Source organism: Natrix helvetica (assembly GCF_964273705.1).
Source record: "Natrix helvetica genome assembly, chromosome: Z".
In the NCBI taxonomy this organism is placed as follows: Eukaryota; Metazoa; Chordata; class Lepidosauria; order Squamata; family Natricidae; genus Natrix; species Natrix helvetica.
Window position 1 is genome coordinate 85,530,388 of NC_138554.1, and position 22,436 is coordinate 85,552,823.

Here is a 22,436-nt window from a genome sequence, read left to right on the forward strand (position 1 = left end):
ATTAGAAAAAGTGATTTATTAAAAAGCTAATAAAAATTGGATAAGTAAGAATATGATTAATGCCTATTTAAAACATTCTTACAATTTGCTATACTTCTAAGCTAAGCAGGTTTTTTTTAGACAAAATAAAAAATAATTTATATTACCACAGAGGATTACTACATGCAATACAACTTAATTTTTCTGTTTACCTTAGTTTGTTCATACAAATTGTAGGATTTCCTGTTCGTAGTGCACATTATATTAATGGGTCTCCTTCCCCATTGATTCAACAAATCTGAGAATTCATAATTCTGTAAGAGAGCTGCCTAAAGTCACTTAAAATAAATAATTCACCCACAATAAAAGTGCCTTTAATATGCTTTATTTTTACATATATATGAATGCAGTTTGATGTGTATTAAGCAATGTTGCGAAAAACGAAAAAAACATAATTATAGTTGCTGGAATTTGGCATGTATATTTAAGCAATGCTGCTAAACAAGAAAAAAAAACAGAATTCCAGTTGCTGCAGTTAGAATTTGTCCCAAGATAGTTCCCTTCACCGGTGCATTGCCTAAAAGAAATTAAGAATATTTCAGTCATGTCATGATTTAAGTTTCAACTGCCAGTTTTCATGCAATGGAATTATACCTTGAGGTGTCATCGTGATCACTTCAACAGGTGATATCTCAATGTTCAGGTCTGCACTGTCAGATTGTATCTCTTTAGATTTGTCATCAGATCCCATGCCCAATACTTCATCTATGGACAAGTATATCTGAATGTTAAAACTCAGTTTTAAACTTTTTTAAAAAACTATTTTAAGTCTATTACAGCTTTAAGAGTCAAAGAGATTATTTTGGAATTTCCCATCCCCCGCTCCTGCAAAAGGTCATTCAGATCATTCAGATTTGCCTCAAATCTGAAGATATAATTTCCCACATCACTCTTACGTAACATTTTGTTGACTTTACTTTAAGAAAACTACTCAACCTCGCGTCTCCAAATTGCGTCCTCATATATTGTAGTTCTTTCAATACCCTTGCCATTGGTACCACCCAGATTGCTCTGCCAGGGGACATGGGGTGGTGGCATCATAGTATGGCAGGTTAAGGGGAATGTAGGGTTGCTTTTTCAGCAACACCATTGTGACAAGCAAAAATTCTTGTAGCAAAATGGCAGTGAAAACACAGAAATATCAGATTATGCATTATGTTGTATGGTTTATAGATATTTAGGATAGAAAGAACTACAATATTTGAGGAAGCAAGAGAGCTGTCTAAAGTCACTTAATTCACTTAAAGTGCCTTTAATATGCTTTATTGTTATGTGTATATGCATACAATTAGGTATGTGTATTTAAGCAATGCTGCTAAAGAGCTAAAAGTGGAATTCCAATTGCTGTAGTTAAAATTTGTCCCAAGATTGTTCCTTTTACTGGTACATTGCCTAAAAGAAATTAAGAATATTTCAGTCATGTCATGACTTAAGTTTCAGCTGCCACATTTTTCATGCAATGAATTATGATACCTTGAGGTGCCATCATCATCATGTCCACAGGTGAAATCTCAATGTTCAGGTCGCCACTGCCAGAGTATACCTCATCAGATTCGTCATTAGATCCCATGGCCAACACTTCATCTATGGACAAGACTGGTTTTTAAACAGAATTTTTACAATTAAGTCTTTTACAGCTTTAAGAATCAAATAGATTGTTTCGGCAGAAAGTTGCATGGCATTCTCCACCTCTGCTCCCTCAAAAGCAAATCATTCAGATGTATGTTTAATATTTCTTTGGCTACCTCAAACCTGAAGATATAAATTCCCACATCACTGATATCTAACGTTTTGTTGACTACACCTTTACTTTAAGCAAAACTGTTCAACCTCTAAACTATAGATTGCTTCCTCATTTATTGCAGTTGTTTCAAAACCCCTCCCTTTGATAACACCCAGATCACTCTGAGGGGGGGGGCATGGGGGATGTTTCAAATTTCATATGTAAATACATACATACCCAGGGTTTTAATATTTGGCTTAAAATAATGTATAGACTGTACCTTTCCTAATCTATTAAGATTTTGATATCAGTAATATGTATATGACAGCTTAATGAAAAAGTAGGGCTTCTTTTACAGTAGAACCATTGTGACTAGTTATGGTTTCCTACAGAAAAAAATTCTTGTAGCAAAATGGTAGTCAGAATAGAAATAGTAAATAATGCAAAAAAATATTTTTTTAGACATCTGCAGGATAGAAATTTGCAGAGCACTACTTGCCTTTCACAGTTCTGTTTGGAAGGAGAATCCAATGTAGTTCTTTATCAGCCTTAAGGATAAACTCATGTCCAATTTCATAATCAGCATCCACTTCTATCACAGGAAATATGTCTGTAAAAGGGGCAGGTCAAGAATAAAGTACTGATTGCTCCGGCAAGTTATTTTACCAGCCTGTCATTACCTCTAGTAAGCAGCCTCTATCAAAGGTTAATCTACTTAAAATAGCTCTTTTGTGAAGATTGTGATTGAACAACAAACTTGATTGGGGGAGAAGGGAGGGAGGGACACACACACACACACAGTGCATTCAGAGTGAACATATAACAAAGTAAAAGGGGTTCTGAATACTTTCTGAATGCACTGTATCTATAGAAAGCTTAACATGTATTCTCCATGTAGGGAGTTTCTTCCATTGCATAGATGTACAAGCAGAGCTGGATCAATATTATGAATCTGGATAGTACTCCTATCTAAAATGCCCTACAGTCATCTCAATTAACAAGCTGTTTTGCATAAATACCATTTCAATATTAGATTCAACTTTGATGAGAAAGTCAAATAATTCTATGCTTGTAATGCTAAAACTCTAAATTGTAGTTAACATTAATAAAATATTTTTCTTCTATTTTTAGCACTTTAAATAAAATGCTTACCATCGCTAGTTAACATTGTATAAATGTTACCAATTAAAATATGTGTAACATATCAATACAATAAAAAGGCAAAAAGAGCAGAAATATGTAAATCTTCACAGTTACGCACTAGCTTGCTGGCCTTTTGCCAGCATCTCTTCTTCTACTTCTACTTGGTCTCTTTCATGATTCCCAGCAGCCTTCTGGATTAAGACAGGACCCACCACAAAGTCAGCTTCCATTTCTCCTTTAGAGAGGTCAACTACAGCTAGCGAAACACAAAACATATTTTGATTACGACAAGAGTTTGGAAAGAGTCCCATCCCAGGCTTTATCATAAAACTACCCTTGCCTGTTACCTATAGAAGGGGCAAGAGATCCAGGTGTGTGCAATTCATCTTCAATACTAAACTCAAGTACTATTTCTAATACAATTTATGAAAGTGTACAGTGTTTTCTTTCATTATGAGGCAGGGTTCTGGGAAACTTCATCTTACTAATATTGAAGTTACAGTTCTTTATCTAGGGCATTATTACTGTTTCAACCTACCATAATTTCTGTTTGAACCAGTTTCTTTCCTTTGGCTGGGCACATGAAGACTGCCGGTATCACTTGATTTGTGCTTTCCAGGAGAACCACAATCTCCAGTCTCACAGCAGTTACAGATTTCCATGGAACCCTCTACAGGTAACCAACTAATAGATTAAAAAAACATGTCAGACTGTTTCAGAAATGTTTCAGTCTTTTTTTTTAATGCAAGCACATATAGTACTTACATCTTTCTTTCTCTGTTGAATGAGCAAGCTTTATTTAAGAAATCTGGATCCTGGGCAGCTGCAGTGACTTTCAGATGGCATGCAATGTAGATCTTGTTAGGGAATGGAAATAAGACACGATTAGAAGAGAGAAAGCTAGCATCCCACCGCATAAGAAGATAGCCAAGGGCATAACTGAGTGCTTACCACTTTGTTCTCATCTCCAGCAATTTGGGATGCTGGAATGGTAAACTGGAGTGTTTCTAATTGAGTCCTTGGAATTATGAAGGATGGCCCTACATCATGAAAATTTCTTTCTATGAGACATCTAAATTCAGAAAAAAGAAATGTGATTGGAGAATTATTGTAGTATAAACTAGTTCATTTTTTAAAAAAACAGCTCTTCGTTATTCATTGGACATCTCTGCTTCGTTTAATTTCAAGGAACTGTATATTGCTAAAGTACTGCATATGATTCTGGAAAAGTTCTTTTAAGTCTACTCCCCATAGAGTAAGCAAACATTTTTTTAAAAAAATGGTGGTACTCAGCAGAGAATGAGGTCTCTTAACAGCTTACTTCCCCTTTTGTATTATTTTTAGAATGGTAACAGTGTTTAACTTTAAGGACTTTGAAGACCCATCAACCATTTTGCTGAATTTTGACCTCCTAGCATCTGTTTGTGTGGTTAAAGTAGATATGACAACATAACATATCCATTATACCTTAAAGTAGTTTATGGCCATAAAGTAGTTTATGATTAGAGTAATACACAATATTAATACAACTCAGTCTGGTAAGTCAGATTGTTGTGGCTGGATGAACCAGGATTTACTGAATGTCTATGAAGCTAGAATTGCACAATCAACTCAGTCTTTAAAATCCCATAGGGAATTTTCTATTTTTGGAAACTTGTATCACCAATGGATAGTTTATACCCAGAACTGTAATTTTACCCATGGAAGTCAAGGATATTATATTGTCGGTCAGAATCTCCATCAGCTTTTGATGTGGCTATGCAGGTATCAATAAACAGGCGGAGTGGTGAGTGGTTTCCTTTTCTGATATCTGCTTGAACATGGAGGTTATCACCCAGTAAGTATACAGTAGAATTTTTTTCAGCTTGCCAGTCATCTGTAGTAATACAACAACAACAAATTAAAACATTTTCCCCAAGGTGTTCACCTAAAATATGGAATCTAACTTGCCTGTCATCAGACGCAAGGAAAAGTACTGCTTTTCTTTCTCAAACATTGCTGAAGTAAAAGGTACCCGGGTGGTCTGGATGGCATTACTGCTCACATCATTTTTCCTGAAATGAAAGTATGTCACTTATAGACATGATGCAAGTGAGCAAGCAGACAGCAAACATAGACAACACTTCTCACCATGAGTAGTGGCAAGTAATGGGGAACTCTTCTGCACTCTTAACAGTTGTCAGGCTGCTTGCAGACTCCGGCTTATAGTACAAGCTAACATTGTAGAGCATGAAGTCAAGTACCTGGAAGAAAGCAGTCTTGAATTTATAGTTTTATAATGGCAAGTTATAAACCAAGTTATAAACCAGGCATGTTTGGGGGTTTACTCTCCCCTCCCTTTTATTTGAAAGAATAAATCCATTTAATTAAAATTGGTGGTTTAAAAGCAGCACTTTCTCAGAAACTGAGCTCGGAGGTTTAACTAAGGCTAACCCTTTCTTCAAACCCAGATTTGTAAAAAGGGGAATTTGAGACAAATTTAATTATGGATTCAAAAGTCATGCTACACCCAAATTAAACCTCCAAACCTAGTTCATAAATCATACATGACTGAAAATAAAATGCCTTACATTAGTTTGTAACTTTGAACTATAGTTAAGCAAATAAACCACAGTGAGCTGAGTTTTGGCAACTCATAAGTCATGGCTGACAATTCACTGTAATGAACATATCACACAAGTACAACCACAGATTTTGAATCCCCCCCCCAGCTGTTAGGTATTTTAAGTCTCTGCAGAGGGACTTAATATAGTATAGTGTTAATAGTGAACTGAATGCAGATGTTAAGATTTCCAATTCAAATTAAGCTGACTCAGGAAACCATAAACACAGTGGTGGTTCAATTATAATAAAACTGCCAGCCAGAGTATGAGGAATAAACAGAGTGAATTAGAAATTCAAGTAAATGAGGGAAGATATATTGTTACCATTACGGAAACTTGGTGGGATGAAACCCACAAATGGAACATTCAGCTAGAGGGATTTGAATTATTTACAAGAAATAGACCAAATAAAGAGGAGGTGGAATTGCACTATATATAAGAAATAACTACATCTCTACAGAAATAGAGCACAACAATGATGAAAATTATCTTGAATGAATTTGGGTCAATATTAAAGCATTCCAAAATGTTGGAAATGCGAATCGATACATGGAACATATTACCATTTATGGTGGACCTGTGAGGAGGCTAAAAATTTTTGGAAAAAGATCAAAAATTGGCTGGAGGCAATAACGGGGGTTAAAATAGAATGGAAACCTGATTTTTTTTAGGAATAATGTCCTGACAGTTAGAAAAATTAATTAGTAGAACAACTTGCCTCCAGAAGTTGTGAATGCTCCAACACTGGAAGTTTTTAAGATGTTGGATAACCATTTGTCTGAAATGGTATAGGGTCTAGGCAGGGGGTTGGACTAGAAGACCTCTAAGGTCCCTTCCAACTCTTATTATTCTATTCTATCATAGCAAGATAGTCTACCGTGTATAGCTAAATCCCATAGCTATGATTTTAAGCCATTTGATTTTAAAACAGGGAAGCATCCTATGGATTTTAACATAGCTATACATAGCTATGTTAAAATTTGTAACTACATATATAGACCCATGGCTAACATAAAGCTTGGCATTAAGAAGGATGTTGTATCTTTCACCAACCCAAAATGTAGTTTATTCCTGGCTTAATTCCAGTCCTTGTGGGTTATAAATTATGTTTTAGTTTTCTGTAAAAATGCAATGCATTCTAATTAATTAAAATTTACTTGAACAGATAGCTTAACACAAAAACATCAGTCCAACATTCTGTATTCATATTCTACAATATTACCTGCAAGTTCTGGATACATTCATGGAGCTCCACTTTGAAGATAATCAAGGTAGCAGACTCATTAACAATAGAGTAATGGCAGGCTTGTGGCCCAATGCTGAGGTCCTTTGCTTGGATAAAGTTGCTGGTCTGAAAGAGATCTCGATGAACCTGTATCATCATTTCATCTTCTCCACACTGCACCATGATGGGTTGCCAAGAACTGGGAAACAGATCCTCTCTAGGAGAGAAGACTTCAGGTTCAGCATTTTGGACCAATGCAGTCACTGGCTCTTCTCTAGCAAAGTCTGAAAAATTAGCAGAAGTCAGTAACCAAATAAGATAACTCAGAAACAAAAACTGTAGAACTTTTAACAGCCTCATCCTGTTTCTTTCACCACCTCAATCCTACTACAAAATAAGCTCAGAGACTATTCCTTTTTTATGTCCCATCATAATCCTCATTGCTTAATTGAAAGCAATCATTGTCAACTCTTTAATGACCTTCAAGGGAATCAGCTTCACCTGGGCCTCTTCAGCCAAAAAAGAAGTACCCTCTATTTCCATTGCCTTTTATTACCTGTATTCAGTAAATGAAATTTCAATGTATCTTCTTGTTTGGGAAGTCTTACATGGGCTGTATTTGCATAACATACTGAGCCTAAACTCTATTTCAGGCTGGCATGTTAGCCAATTCTTGTACTTCATTTATGCTTCATTTGTGTGGGGTAGAAGCCCAGAAAAAGAAAAGATAGATCACTATAAACCAGTTTCAAAACTTGGGAACTTTAAGATGTGCCCATGACATCTGGGAAGTATCAGATATACTCCACACGCCTTAAAGTTACCAGGTTTGAGATACACTGAGTTAAATTGTGGGTAAGTCTGTCATATTACTGCAATCATACTGATTCTCCCCCACAATATAATAACTCAGTGTAGAAGACAAAAAAGACCAATACAATCAAGATATTAAGGTAAGATGTTCATAATTTTTTGGGCATTTAAAGCATGGGCATTTACCATTCATTTTATGATGCCTGCTGAATAGAGCAGTAAAAGCATGATAGGAATTTTAGTTTTTTCTATCACTTGTTTCTTGGCCCCACCCCCTATTCCCTCCTAAAAGTCATTAACTCCGATCACTTTTGCTTGTTTCCCTGCCACTTGGCAGTGGGGAAATCATGGTCTGGTTATTTATTTATTTTTTGCTAACCTTTTGCTATCCTTTTCTTTTAACTCAGTTAATTTTGTATGATTCTGGAGTCATAGCTGGTGTCATACAATTTGTATTGTACAGCCCCAATTTAACTTCCAGCATATTAGATCAGTGTATTGAGCAAACCCATAAAGTTGTTTTAACCAAATAAACCACAGTTATACTGACATAGTTAAACAATAAAACCTGGCAACTAATAGAGAAGCGATTACATGCCCACATTTTATAGAAGTTATTATCCCTTTGTTCTTTGAAACAATAGTTTAAACAAACCATATTATGACACAAATTACAGCAGATTAAACCAATTGTTAATATGTTTAATTATACAGAGGGATGACGTCAAGAGGCAACATCAAAATAAGCATGTTCTCTTCATTCCTCAGCCTTCTGAAACTTCTCCATAAAGAAACTGACAGGACAATTAGGGTACACTTTATTACAGTGCTAAAGTTGAATCAATTGCTTTATAAGCCCTCTATATTTAAAAGAAACATTTTTTGTTCATTCTGTTATTCCAGAAGCTGCCAAAACTACGGCATATTTCTGGGAATCGGGCATTCCATCTTGGCTTGCATCAGTTGGCTATGTCACTAGCTAGCTGATGCATTGATGACATTACCTAGTTTGTTCTACTTCTAAACTATCAGGTTGGGCCATATAAATCCAAGCAACTACAAGATGGCAGGAGAGCGTTTTCTGTGTCTCTGTATTGGTAGTCCTTGTTTAGCAACTGTATTGGTAGATGTCCATGTTAAGTACTGAAGTTCCCTGCCATTGACTTGCATTGCTGGGTCCTGATTGGCTAAGATGCGAGCAACCTGCTGGCGGGAGAATCTAGCTACCTGATTGGCTAAGGGTCTGACAGCTCCAGTATAAAAGAGCTGTCAGCTGTCATTTGTTTGCTATTTGCCAGTTTGAGGTTTGCCTTACATTTGAGCTGTTTGTCACTGTTAATAAAGGTTGTGTTAGTTTCAACCTGCCTTGCCTCAGTCCCTATCTGCCTCGTTCTCCCTACAGAACAGTCCAAGGTAGATATTTATCCTTATTCCACTGGTCTCTTACATAGCCTTCACATTTCATAGAGATTTAAGGGAGGTTGAAAGGTAGAATTAAAATAAAGAAGATAAATAAATGAAACATGGCTCAGAATTGACCTTTAGGGCTTCTAGGGAGAAAGCACATACTGGAATTACTGACCTTGTTTTAATTACTGTCGCTGAAACTATCTTATCAGCAAATTGTCTTTAATTTTAGATCACTCAAAACAGTACAAATCTCCCTGCTAAATAGAATGGGGCAGGAGTGGAGATGCCGGTTCTGTCTAATGGTTACAGCACCCAGCTAGAGTGCTTTAGAGATTGTGAGTTCAAGTTTTGCTTATCTGTGACTAGGTTCTAATAATGAGGCAAAAACTTCTCAGCTCCATTTTAGAGAATTCACTTCTTTCAGTTTTCCCACAAACGTGAAAGCAAAATCAATCCTTTAAAGATCCACTCATCAAAACCGATGCAATTCTTGGAACAGTGGAACCTTTTCCTGCTTCGTGCAGAAAGCTGCAAAAAGTTGGCATGCTTTCATTAGTTAGCAGAGTGACGCTGCTGTCACATAAGCACTTCTTCCAAATAATTTTTGAAGAGATTTTTTTTGTTGAACAAATGAGATTCTAAGTATGTGGAGAGCCCTCTAGTGCCTGCATTGTTTTTCACAACTCTATCAAATCTGAAATTTAGCCCCAGTTCTAAGAATGTCTACAGAGCATTGTGTAGAAAATCAGATTGGTGATCATATTTGTATGATTCATATTCTGCCTTTTTGTATGTATCAATGCAAGGCTGTGGTTGCCACTTTGACTTTTTTAACCAAATCCTAAAGATGCTATAACCAGTTTCCTATATTACACAAACCTCTGGAGAGGGAGGTTGTTCTCTGATATAAAGATTTCAATTTGTTTTGAGTTTATTCATAACTAGCCCAAGGTACAACCATGTAAGAAACAAGTGTTGTAGAACAGGGTAAAGGTCTTGAATTCTGAGGACAGCAGCAATGCTTATGCCCGCAGAAAGATATTTATACACCCCAGATAAGATATTAAAAATTTTAAAGTTAAGCCAGAAAAGCTGAAAGTATACTGCATACTGGTAACTAGCTCTTCCCCTTTCCTTCACAAAAAGAGAACTAATTCTCTGTCCCTCCCTCTCCACACATTTTGTGCATTTTGCAACAGGCATTTTGGTGTAGTTTGTCCTTTGGCTTGCAGTACATTCCTCCTGTTAGACTATTGGGAGCTCAGGATTTGCAAAGACGGAGTAAATTCAGAATACACTAAAGAGCAGAAGGCTATCTCTTCAACAGCTAGATCAATCCTGCATATGAGGCTCATTTTTTTCAGCAAACCCCGAGAGAATGGCATGGCTCTTATTATCTGGACTATTTTTCAAAGTTCAATAATGTGTGATTATTTCCCCAATGAGAAAACATAGGCCTCAAACTTTGGAGGAACTCATGAGGAAATGATTCATCAATCTCTGAAGGGATAAAGGAAAAAAAATCATTTTCTGAGGGAAAAAGAAATCCTCAAAAAGTTTGAAAGCTACTGCTTTTTTGTGCTCGCTGCCAATTTGTGCAATCCAAAGGGGCATGTACAGTCACAAGGGAAGGGGAAATAATTGTGCATTAGTGCATTCATTACTTACTGGTATTTCAAATGTGAAATTTTGTTAAAGGGGAATGGTAAATACTTTAGAATCTTAACGTTGTGAAGTCTGAAAAACTCTGGACTAGGCACTCTATGCATCTGAGTAAATGAAGCCAGTTCACGAAAGCTTATGCCTTTGAGTAAAATGTGCGGCTCACAAAAGATGCTACTAGATTTCAGATTTTTACTTAGGAGAGACATTTAAATATCTCTCCTAAGTAAATGTCAAGTGTAAATGCATAAAAGGATTTTCAGGTACTTTTAGGAGTCAACCCAAGGGGTCTCCCAAACAGCATAGTTCAGGAAGAAAGTCCTCTATAACACACCATGTCCCAAAGAGAATAAGTAAACAAAAAAACAACAACTCAAAATATGGTCTACTATCCAGTCATTTTGTTCTATTAAATAGCAGCTGTAGAGCTAAAGCATCTGCCACAGATTGAACAGTCCAAACAAAGTCAGATGGATCTGCAGGCTTCATGCTGGAATGATAAAGCCTGGTACTGCGACCTAAACACTGGTGTAGGATAGCAACACTTGAGAAACATTTTGTTTATACTTTCACATACACCCAGGCTGATCTGATCCAATGGGTACTGCTTCCTGCAAATATCGCAAAGGCACAAATATTGCAAATATTTTCCTGCTTATCCAAGAAGTTTCTTCCATTCCGAATGAAGAAACAAAATTTCCTCAAGGAAAAAACAAAGTCCAGTTGCCTTCTGTAAAAGCAGCTTTGGGACAACCATGATCAAGATGATCTGGATGACTAAGAATCTCCATAGAAAATTCCTGTAAATATATAACAAAAGGAAAAAAATCACGGTAGACAACTGTATACATAACATGATCTACAATGTGGTGTGGATCAGAAATTAAGCAAAACTAAAGAGAAAAAGCAAAAGCAACAAACCACTATGCACTATGTAATGTGAGACATTTTGTCTTCAACTGACAAATCCTTTATGGATCAATGCAATTTCATTAAAAAGCTGAGGCCTAGCCTTTTCCACTCCATATAAAATAGATATGTTGGCAGTTGAATTTGGAACACTAAACTCATCAGTGGGACAATTCTTGAAAGGGCAACAACCTGTTATGCTGGTGAAAAAAAGCCTAGTGGAGCGTTTATTTATTTATTTATTTATTTATTTATTTATTTATTTATTTATTTATTTATTTATTTATTTATTTATTTATTTATTTATTTATTTATTTATTTATTTATTTATTTATTTATTTATTTATTTATTTATTTATTTATTTATTTATTTATTTAATTTATAAACCGCTCCCTCTCCCCGAAGGGACTCGGGGCGGTGTACAGACAAAGGTTAGAATACCATATACATAGAAAGACATCAGAACCCCGTAAAAACAAATTAAATAAAAATCTGTACAATAGTAATAAAAATTAAAACAACTTAAAAATCTACCCCAGGAATTTAAAATACCAGCCAGGAGGATTGAAGATTAAAACTATGATTGGGCCAGGCCAGCTAATTGGAACAGGTGGGTCTTGAGTTTCTTGCGGAAGGAGCGGAGGTCAGTGGTGATTCTAATATCGGAGGGGTGGTCATTCCAGAGGGTTGGGCCCATCACAGAGAAGGCCCTACTCCTGGGCGCCGCCCACTGGCATTGCTTAGTGGACGGCACCCGGAGGAATCCCTCTCTGTGAGAGCGAATTGGTCGTAGGGATGTATGGGGTAGGATGCAATCCCGCAGGTAACTAGGTCCTGTGCCATGGAGCGCTTTAAAGATGAAGGCATGGAGTGCCTTCTCATAAACACCCACCTCAAAATCAGTATGTCGTACATTTGGCACATTCACACACACACACATGAATAAATAAGGAAATAAAATAAATATAGCACCTTCAAAAACAATCAATGCAGTTTCATATGCAATAGTCCTCAACATATTACCATTCATTTAGTGACCACAATTACAACAGCAATAAAAATAGTGATTTTACTATTTTTCACACTTACAATGATTGCAGCATCCCCATGATCAAGTGATCAAATTGGATGCATGGTAACTGGTTTATATTTATAACAGTTGCAATGTCCTGGGAGTGTGTGATCACTTTTTGCAAGCTTCTGACAAGCAAAATCAATGGGGAAGCGAGATTCACTTAACAATCATATTATTAACTTAACAACTGCAGTGATTCACTTAACAACTGTAGCAAGAAAGATTGTAAAATGGGCAAAATTGTTAAGTAAAATTGTTAAGCAAAAAATTGCTAAGCAAAACCATTGTCTTGCTTAGCAACAGAAATTTTGGAGTCAGTTGTTGTCATAAGTTAAGGACTACCTATATTTTGTTATTCAAGTAAGCCTAAGGTTCTGTGTCAAATTTCAGTATCAACTCTCTGTTACTAATAAAAATTAGGTCAGCTTATGAATGAAAGCAAGTGCTCTTTAATTGGTAAAAACATTTACAAATCTAAGCAAAACATTTCAGAGCCATTTTCTTTAGTTGCTGGATATATAGGTTTAACAAAACATTTTAAAACTCATAGATTTCCAGAAAAATAATCTAAGCTGTATCTCAGTGTCAAGGGGTCTTTTTGTCATTCCATGTTCTATCGATTTGGAAATAATATCATTTCTTGCTCAACTAAGACTTCCTTTGTGTAGCAAAAATTGTATTGCTACACCACTGCCTCATTGTCCCCTCTTCTGAACTGAACACAAAATATGTGCTGCTACCTCCAAAAGCTTTGTTGCAAAACTTACTTTTCCTTAAACATTTTATAACTAAATTTCACTCACTGAGAAATGGGTAACTCAGTTGTTTTCCTAACTTGTAGTGATGACAGAAGAGGAAAAAATGCCTAACTTCAAGATTGGAAGAAAAGTCTAACAAAACATGTTTATATAGAGAGTCAAAAGACAATATTCACAAGGAATTTTTAAAAAATCCACAAACTGCAGAAATCTTTAAGAGCAAAAAAAGTCTGTCCTATAGAGAAATCTAATTCTTTAAAAAGACAACACTTATGCAAACAAAGCTGTGCACACTGCCTTTTTTTGGCAATGTGAGAGAAAAGCAGGTATCAGATACCACAGTCTACCACTCCTTTCTCAGGCAAAAGCTCAGGTTTTAACTAAGAAAATCTTTAAAATTTTGGTCAGTGTTCTTTAAGAAATTTGTCTTTCTCTTCAGAAAATTGCTTGCATTTTGCTATGAACTTCTCTCTCACCCCTCAAACAACTTCTTTCCCATGGAAATTTTTCCATTTCTTTTTCCACTTTCTTTACCATCACTTGCTGTTGTCCTTCCAATGTCCCTTAACAATAAATAATCTGCAATGTACTGTTTCTTTGTAACGTGTAAGAAAACTTGTAACTTGTAAGAAAAGGAATCAAAGCAACTTTCTTTTTTACAGTTTGGGGGTGAGGTTCAACAAGCACTGGCATTCCCACTAACTTTTAAAATCAGCATAATCACACACTATTCAAACTGCTTGTATAAACAATTCCACATAATATTTCATTCCATGCCTTCCATGTTTTTCCAGGCAAAGCAGTTGTTGTTGTTGTTGTTGTTGTTGTTGTTACTATTATTTCAGGGAGCCAATACTGATAGTTTACCCATAAATATGGCTCTCCGTGTAAGAACATCTCTTAATTTTTCTTCAGAAATAGAACTAGTAATACACAAGCACATTTACTGTTTCCTAGAAAAGACTACTATTCATTCAGTTACGATTAAGTTTGTGAAACATCAGTTCTCAGCAAGCCCTGCAAAAATACAATATAAGGAACTTCAAACCACATGTATAATTAAAAGAGGAAGATATTTCCATAAAAGCATCTTGAAAACCTTTGAATCAATTTCAGTTTATGACCAAAAATAACAAGTATTGTAAGCTAAATGTTCTGGCACATATATTTACCAAAACGTTAATTTGAAAAATGTTTGAAAATTAAAAGTATAAACTGGCTGTTTTACTTGTTATGTTACTACATCTGTCCTTTTCAGAAAGGACAGATGATACTATATGTTGTGGACAGGGAAAAGAGACAACATAGAAGACTCTGGTCGTCAGCCTTCACTATCCTGAAAGCTACAGACAAGGAGCACATGGACCAATAGAGCAGGAACAACTAAGGGGAGTGTGATACTGTAGCCACTTTGGGAATAAATTCAGGGACATGATCATGTCTATTGTAATGATCATATGAAAAGTGTACAGTTCTGTTGTTGCTTAAGGTTCAGTTGAAAGAAAGCCCCAAATTTTACAGAAAATTTGGAAACAAAGGGTGTTGGGGAGAGCTGGATACTTGTCTTTCCCCATTGATTGCTTTTGTGCATGGGGAGGCGATGGGGTGGGTGGCACACGGGATCAACAAAGTCTTCGCTCACAAAGGATGAAGACTATCCCCCCTTTTTCCCTAATCATACTGTTTGCCAAGTTTTTTCTGAATCTCCTCCTATCTATTTACCTGAGGAAGAAACATTGTTACTGAGGATCCCCAAGCCTTCCACAGTAAAGAAATGTCTGGAACCAGCAACAGACAATAAAAAGAAAAAGGAAGCAATTCCATTCCCTAAATACCATTTAGATGATTATTTATAAACTAAAGGGAAAAAAATTGAAATAAAAATTGGTGGCCAGTTTTGCAGGACAAGAACCAAAGGGTTAAAACTATAGGCTACATGTTAGAAATAACTTCCTGACTGTTTAACCTATCAAATAATGGAATAGGACAACATACAAAGGGATGAGTTTTTCTTTCCTGGGGGTATAGATAGTTAACTCTCAGAAAATTTCTGTATTGAGCAAAAGGTTTGACTAAATAATCTCCAAGGTCCCTTCCAATTCTTCTATAATTAAATATAAACTATTCATAAAGATAGGGCTTTTATTATCTTTTTAGTTATAAGTAAAGATTATAGATCATTCTTGTATGCGTACATACCTTATTTTCCCTGAAAATAAGATCCAGACTTATTTTCTTTTGACCTCCAAAACAAGCACCAGGGCTTGCTATTTTGGGGGGATGTCTTAAATTCCACCCTACCCTTTGTGAGGCTTGTTGTGTTGTTGTGTGCATGAGAAGCGGCATTGCCACAATATGGCCCATGGCATCTTGCTGTAAGAGGTTGCACCATTTTGATGAACCTCACGGTGGTGGTGTTGCTCATGCGTGTAACAGCACAAAAACCTTGCCAGCATCATACCAGGAGAGGTTGCGCCAGCGTGATGAGTCTCACAAAGACCCATTTCTGTCCGAGAGAAATAAACCAGGGTGTCTGCTGCATCTGCTTTCCTTGCGTGCAGCCAAAGGTTAAAAAGAAGGAAGGAAGATGAAATGCCAAGCTCGACCCAGACCTCGTGTATTAACCTCATCTTCTCAGCCTACTATCCAAGTGACCCTCCCCTCTTGCTGAGGCTTTAGGAATACCTCGCAAGCAAATTCACCCACCATTTCACCATGACTGAGGGCAAAGCTAAAGTAGGAAGAAGCGGCCACTTGTGTCCTGCCACAAGTGGCTGTGAGCAGTTGCAGAAGAAATTAAGCAGTGGCTTGATGGATGTTGGGGTGTGGGACACCTGGCTTTGGTGGTCCTACATAACTGGATGTGGGGTGTGTGGGGCAGTTCCTCTCTCACCCCAGCCCTAACTTGATTCTTAGCCTGCTCCTCACCCATCTCATACAACCAAATAGTAGGCAAGGCTTGACAAGAGCTTATTTTGGAGGGTAGGGCTTATTTTAGGCACGTACATGAAAATCCGACAAGGGCTTGTTTTCGAAGTAGGTTGTATTTTTGGGGAAACACAGTATTCACACATATATTTAGATATAACAATGTTCTATAGTCTATTTCTGCAAAGCAGCAGAATTATTTTGGCTAAGAAGCCATCAAGGTCGCTGAATTGTAAAATCTGTGCAAATAATTAAATAATTGTCACATGTTGTGACAGTTCAATAGGTGGTTCTCCCAAGGCTGTTTCCAGAGAAACACTTGTTGCTCTGCTTCCAAGATTCCAGCCACTGCTGGCTGGAGTCTTAATGTGAAGATGCCTTGTCCTTCACTTTCCTTTCTTTTAGACGTGCTATCTGATTAAAGAAAAAATTAGGCATACGGCTCTAGGTTTCAAAAAAGCTTTCCTTTACCAAGTCAATGTGCTTTTGTTGATGTGGTTTTGTAAAGATTAGAAACCTAATATATCATAAATTTTTGTTTACATTTCTCTGTCCTTGTTCAACGAATCTAATTATAAAGATTGGTAAAGTGTAATCGATAATTTCCTAGGACACAGGGTTTTTTTCTTCTTCTTCTGCCTTTTACCATTGGCTTTAATTTACACCATTCTGGAATAAATTGACAATTCTTGAATTTGACAAAGATATTTATTTCAAATCTGTATTTGTTCAGAAGTTTTCCTTTTTGTGGTTTTCTGATATAATGGATACATCTTATTGTAGTGGGACACCCCTAGATTGTTATGGGATGGTGGACAAATGCATTTTAAAATTGGACAGAAACCCTTTATTTTTACTTTCCAAGGCAGCTTTTAAAATAAATATTTTATGTGTTTTGCTATATATGCCAGCTTAGTTTTTAAAACTAAACTTAAAAAATCAATCTGAAGTCAGAGACAGCCTGGTGCCAATGGATATGAAATGTTGTAGAACAGAGGTATCAAACTTGATTTCATTGAGGGACATATCAGGGTTTGTGTTTGATCTTGGGGGGACAGGGTGGGTATGGCCAGGTGGGCATGGCCAGTTCAACGTCACTTGTGTTGGGGTCCCGTAGCGGCCCGAACACTCTGCCAGTGAAAACGGACTCCTAAGCTCCATTTTTGGCTGTGACAGACTCCTGTAACGCTCTGCCAGCCAAATGGAGCTCGGGAGGGCTACATGCAGTCCTCCCGAGTTCCGTTTTCACTGGCAGAGTCACCACAGGCCGGTCCTTCATTGTTTCTAGGGTGGCCCCGTAGGCCAGATCTAAATATTCTCCGGGCCGGATCCGGCAACCTGGCCCTGAGTTTGACATCCCTGTTCTAGATTATAGAATTAGAGCACAGTGGGTTACAAATGTGTATTCCTTTTGCCTACAGAGATTCTTAAACATAAAGATGCTTTTTCCAAAAGAAAACTGGACTTCCTTGGTTTTGTTTGTTTGTCTGAAAACGAACTGAAGAAACTTCTTGCATGAAAAGTGAAATATTTTCAAAACAAAAAAGCAAAAACAAAAGTCCAGTTGCATTTGGGAAATAGCACTTTTGGGACTTATTCCTGTTGCAGCTAAGTACTAAACTGGGTCTTTTAACTTAACCATTACTCACTTGCTACTGTAATCATGTGTCATGTTGAACTTCCTTTTTTCAGTGTTACACCTCTTAAACTTACTTTGCAAAGAGAAGGATTTATAGTATCTGCTTGAATACGACGAAAAAAATAAAATTGTATAAAACGTGTGAATATGTGCTCTGCTCTATGCCAATTTAATTTGGTTATGTATGACTTCTTTAGTACATAAAATATGATATTCTAGAACAGGGGTGAGGAACTGTGGCTCTTTTGCGACTTGTGGACTTCAACTCCCAGAATTCCAGAACCAACATAGCTGCCTCAGGAATTCTGGGAGTTGAAGTCCACAAGTCGCAAAAGAGCCACAGTTCCCCACCCCTGTTCTAGAACTTTTAAATAAAGCAAGGCTTTCTGGTTTAGGCTGTGATCCTATTTTCTTAGGCATTAATGTTTTCTTACCTTATCACACTCAATGAGAATTGTTTTTAAATAGACATATAGAGGTTTGAGATGCTTGCATGATACGAACAATGCTATTAGAAAAAGGGATTCACCAAAATAAAACATTTGAATAAATGAGAATATGATTAATATCTACCTAAAGCATTCTTATACTTTTCTATATCTCTGAACTAGAGAAAATAGAAATGTTTCAGATCCCACAGAAAATTAGTATATAGAATTAGCTGTTTAGCATAATTTTTCTATTTATGTTAGATTGTCAATTCTTCATACCACACCCTTTTCAAGTAGGCTGGGACCTGTCTGTCCTGGGCTGGGCGGGTTATCAGGAATGGGTGGGCTTCAGGACCCCTTTTATCTTCCAAGGCTTTGTTGATTCTAGGGTCTGGTTGATGGGACTGGGGGAGGGGTTTCCCATGTGCTCAGGCCAAATTTCTTTGTGAGCTTCTGGTGACATTTTTTTTGTTTCCTTAAATGATTTCTTCTAAATTACTTCCCCTAAGGGAGTTTTAGACAAGATTCATTGTTATTTCACCCTGCTTATGTGCCTACTTCATTTTAGAAGTAGTAGCTTCAGCCTCGTCTCACAATATAAACAACAGCTATCTCAATATAATTTTTGACTAGTTTTGTAATGGTTCACAATCTTAAAAATAAATGGTTTATTGATTTTTAAGTTTTTAAAAGATTATTATGATTGTGAACAACATTACAATACTAGATGAGAACAAAATAGTGAGGGTCAATATTTCCCTTGCTTTGAAAAGCTAGGAAGTCAATACTGTACTGTTAATACTGTTACGTGTACTGGTTTTCTTAAGAGTAAGGACTAATGCAGGAAAAACCATAAGGCTCTGTACACACTATATGTAGCTACTGACGTTAATTGACGTAATAATTTCTCAGAATTTAAAAAATATCAAATCAGAGGGTGACGTTTAGTTCCTTGATGATAAAACAGCCAGCAATGCCCATCCATACTTGTTCTACTTTAAAATAATAAGAGCTGATTGGCAGCAAAAAACAAGTGGGCTTGTTTTTTGCTGGCAAGCAAGGAGCAAGGTGTCCGTTTGTGGTATCTGAATATTTTCAACGATGTCACTATCAGTAATATCACAGGGACATAAAGAGAAGATTGTGCAATGATGTTGTTGTGGCCTGCCAGCTGCCAGCCGAGCTGGTGGCAGAATCAGATGATGAGGTGGTTGGGGAAGTACTTGGGCCAGGTCTGGAGTCTGGGGAAGGCTCTGATAGATGCTCTGCCTGGGATGCAGAGATAGAGCCAGGGCTGTCCGACATTTGCCAGCCATCAGAGAGGCAGCTGCCTTTGGCAGCTGAGATAAGTGGAGAGGAAGAATGGCTGGGGCCTGTTCCAGATGCGCACATGCATAGAGCTGTTAGGAGAGGAGAACAACTGAGGACAAAGAGTCGACTTAGGAAGCAAGACACATTTGAATGTTGAATGGCCCCCTCCCTAACTGGGGAATAAATAGAAGGAAAGGGGATTGGTGGTTGTAGCAGACAACAGTTCAGATTTCTGAAGATTTGGCTCATTGTGTTTCGTGTCTCAGAGATTGCTTGCCAGAGTAATTTGCAGCTTTGCAACTGGGAGCAAACAGCCTGGCAATTATTGCAAGGAACTAATAAGGTCTGTTACTGCAGTTAACTCTTTGAAGGACTATTGCCTGCATTTTTTGGTGTGTGAATGCCATTAATTCACAGGAGATAAGTAAAGAGGGGGTTTTCGTGACAAGGAATCTGTTTCTTGTTTCTGCTAAGTCTGGGTCAGAACAGATGTTATGGCGGGAGAAGTCATACTTTGCCCTGCTTTGTGGTAGACACAATGTACAGATATGATTTGGACTGAGTTGCTGATTAATACCTTGGTGTGAACATTTTTTTATACAGCTTCAACCATAGTCATGAAGAATGCTCACTTCCCCTCTGCTATCAGCCCTTCTGAAGATATGCATACTAAAGGTAAACATCCCTAAAAGCAGCCAGGTGGACGTCTATACCAGCGATGGTGAACCTTTTTTGGCTCGCGTGCCACAAGTGGCGGGAGCACAGGGGGGGTCGTGTGCGGGCGTGCCGCACCCATAATGCAATGCACGAACCCGCCCAGTGCACAGGCACGCACAACAGGCGCGACCCCCCCCATTTTTACATGCTTTTTTCACCCTCCCCACGCTCCAGAGGCTTTATAGGAGCCTGGGGAGGGCGAAAAGAGCCTCCCCCCCAGGTCCTCCAGAGGCTTCAGGGACTGTCCGGAGGCTTTCCTGACGCCTTCGGAGCGCTCAAAACAACCCTCCGAGCAAACAGGAAGTGACTTCCTGTTTGCTTGGAGGGTCGTTTTAAGCGTTCCGAAGGCTTCAGGGATGGTCCGGAGGCTTCCCTGACGCCTTTAGAGCATTTAAAATGACCCTCCGAGCAAACCGGAAGTGACTTCCTGTTTGCTCGGAGGGTCTTTTTAAGCGTTCCGAAGGCTTCAGGGACTGTCTGGAGGCTTCCCTGACGCCTTCGGAGCGCTCAAAACAACCCTCCGACACAATTTCTGGAGGTAAGCTGTTCTGAGAACGCTCATTAAGTTCTGTCAGGAAATTTATCCCTAATCTCTTCTTGATTAGTTTCCATCCATTGGTTTTGTCCTCTCCTCAGAATATGTTGACTTCTTTTTCATCTGGCAGCCCCTCAAATATTGAAAGACTTGTTTTCTTCAGTCTTCCTAAAGTCTCATCATCTTTTTTATATTCTGGCTACCAAAACTGAATGCAGTATTCCAAGTGTGGCCTTACCAAGGCATTAAAAAGTGGTATTAGCACTTCACGTGATCTTGATTCTATCCCTCTGTTAATGTAGCCTAGAACTGCATTGGCTTTTTTGCCAGTGGCAGCCCACTGTTAGTTCATATATAAATGGTTGTCTACTAGGACTCCTAGATCCCTCCCGCAGTAATTGCTATTGAGTCAGGTGCCCCCTATTCTGTACCTGTGTGTTTGCTTTCTCTTGTCTAAGGTTAAAACCTTACTTTCCCAACCATTGAATTTATACGTATTCTCTCATTCTAATTAATTAATCAATTAGCAAGCATTACAATCAGATTAATTAATTAATTAGCAAACATCAAAATTAGAGAACATTGTCATTTCTCACCAGATTTAAGAAAGCTTTGAGAACATAACAGTCTGGTCAAGCGAACAAGTATCCTTGGAATTCTCGAGTCTGCTCTTGATCTGAAACAGATATAAAACATGCTTGATAAATTCACATAAACCCTCAAACTAGCTTAACAAAGTGTAGTTGCTGTGATCACAGAATATACTACACCTCAACAAATCACTCTTTGGCTTAACAGGATAGCTTTAAATGATGACTAATTTTTAATAGTAGAATGAGGCAAAAGCTTCCCAACCCAATTTTAGGGTCCCCTTGCATTCACTTCTTTCAGTTTTCCCACAAGCTTGAAAGCAAGATCAATCTTTTAAAGATCCACTCATCAAAACCGATGCAACTCTTGGAACAGTGGAACCTTTTCCTGCTTTGTGCAGAAAGCTGCAAAAAGTTGGGATGCTTTCGTTAGTAGCAGAGTGACGCTGCTCTCTCATAAGCACTTCTTCCAAATAATCTTTGAAGAGGTTTTTTGTTGAACAAATGAGATTCTAAATATGTGGAGAGCCCTCTAGTGCCTGCATTGTTTTTCACAACTCTATCAAATCAGAATTTTATCCCCAGTTCTAGGAATGTCTATGGGGCATTGTGCAGAGAATCAGATTGGTGACCATGCTATTAATATAATATTACTTACTAATATTTCAGATGTCAAATTTGGTTAAAGGGGGATGGTAAATTTTTTGGAATCTTAAATTTTGGGCTAGCCTCTCTATGCATCTGAGTAAATTGAACCAGTTCATGAAAGCTTATGTTTTTGAGTAAAAAGTGTGGCTCTGAAAAAAATGCTACTTTTCTTCTGATTTTTAGTTATAAGAAACCTTTATTTGATTATAGATTAAAACTGGTTACACGACCTCTTAGCTAAATGGAGAACACTTCATTCACAATGCTAATAGCAAT

General features: G+C 37.5%; 1 protein-coding gene across 1 annotated transcript; it reads right to left on the bottom strand.

The window, feature by feature from the left end:
* Positions 1-348: 348 nt before the first annotated feature.
* On the bottom strand, positions 349-7,160 carry LOC309381230 (zona pellucida sperm-binding protein 3-like). The gene is made up of 12 exons (XM_081931976.1): positions 6,731-7,160; positions 5,036-5,148; positions 4,856-4,959; positions 4,604-4,781; positions 3,857-3,977; positions 3,671-3,762; positions 3,444-3,589; positions 3,024-3,161; positions 2,261-2,372; positions 1,513-1,604; positions 634-744; positions 349-556 (listed from the first exon to the last, which is right to left on the bottom strand). Exons 1-12 carry the CDS (start codon positions 7,091-7,093, stop codon positions 477-479), a joined length of 1,650 nt encoding a protein of 549 aa, XP_081788102.1. The 5' UTR covers positions 7,094-7,160; the 3' UTR covers positions 349-476.
* Between the last annotated feature and the right edge of the window lie 15,276 nt (positions 7,161-22,436).

What these genes read in the sequence shown, in the direction of transcription:
- LOC309381230 (XM_081931976.1), bottom strand. Translation starts at nt 7,093, where the DNA reads ATGAGGCTGTTAAAAGTTCTACAGTTTTTGTTTCTGAGTTATCTTATT. An exon ending in ATTACTTGCCACTACTCATG is followed by an intron (nt 4,960 to 5,035) that starts GTGAGAAGTGTT and finishes CTTTCATTTCAG; the next exon opens with GAAAAATGATGTGAGCAGTA. An exon ending in TGGTTCAAACAGAAATTATG is followed by an intron (nt 3,162 to 3,443) that starts GTAGGTTGAAAC and finishes GTGTTTCGCTAG; the next exon opens with CTGTAGTTGACCTCTCTAAA.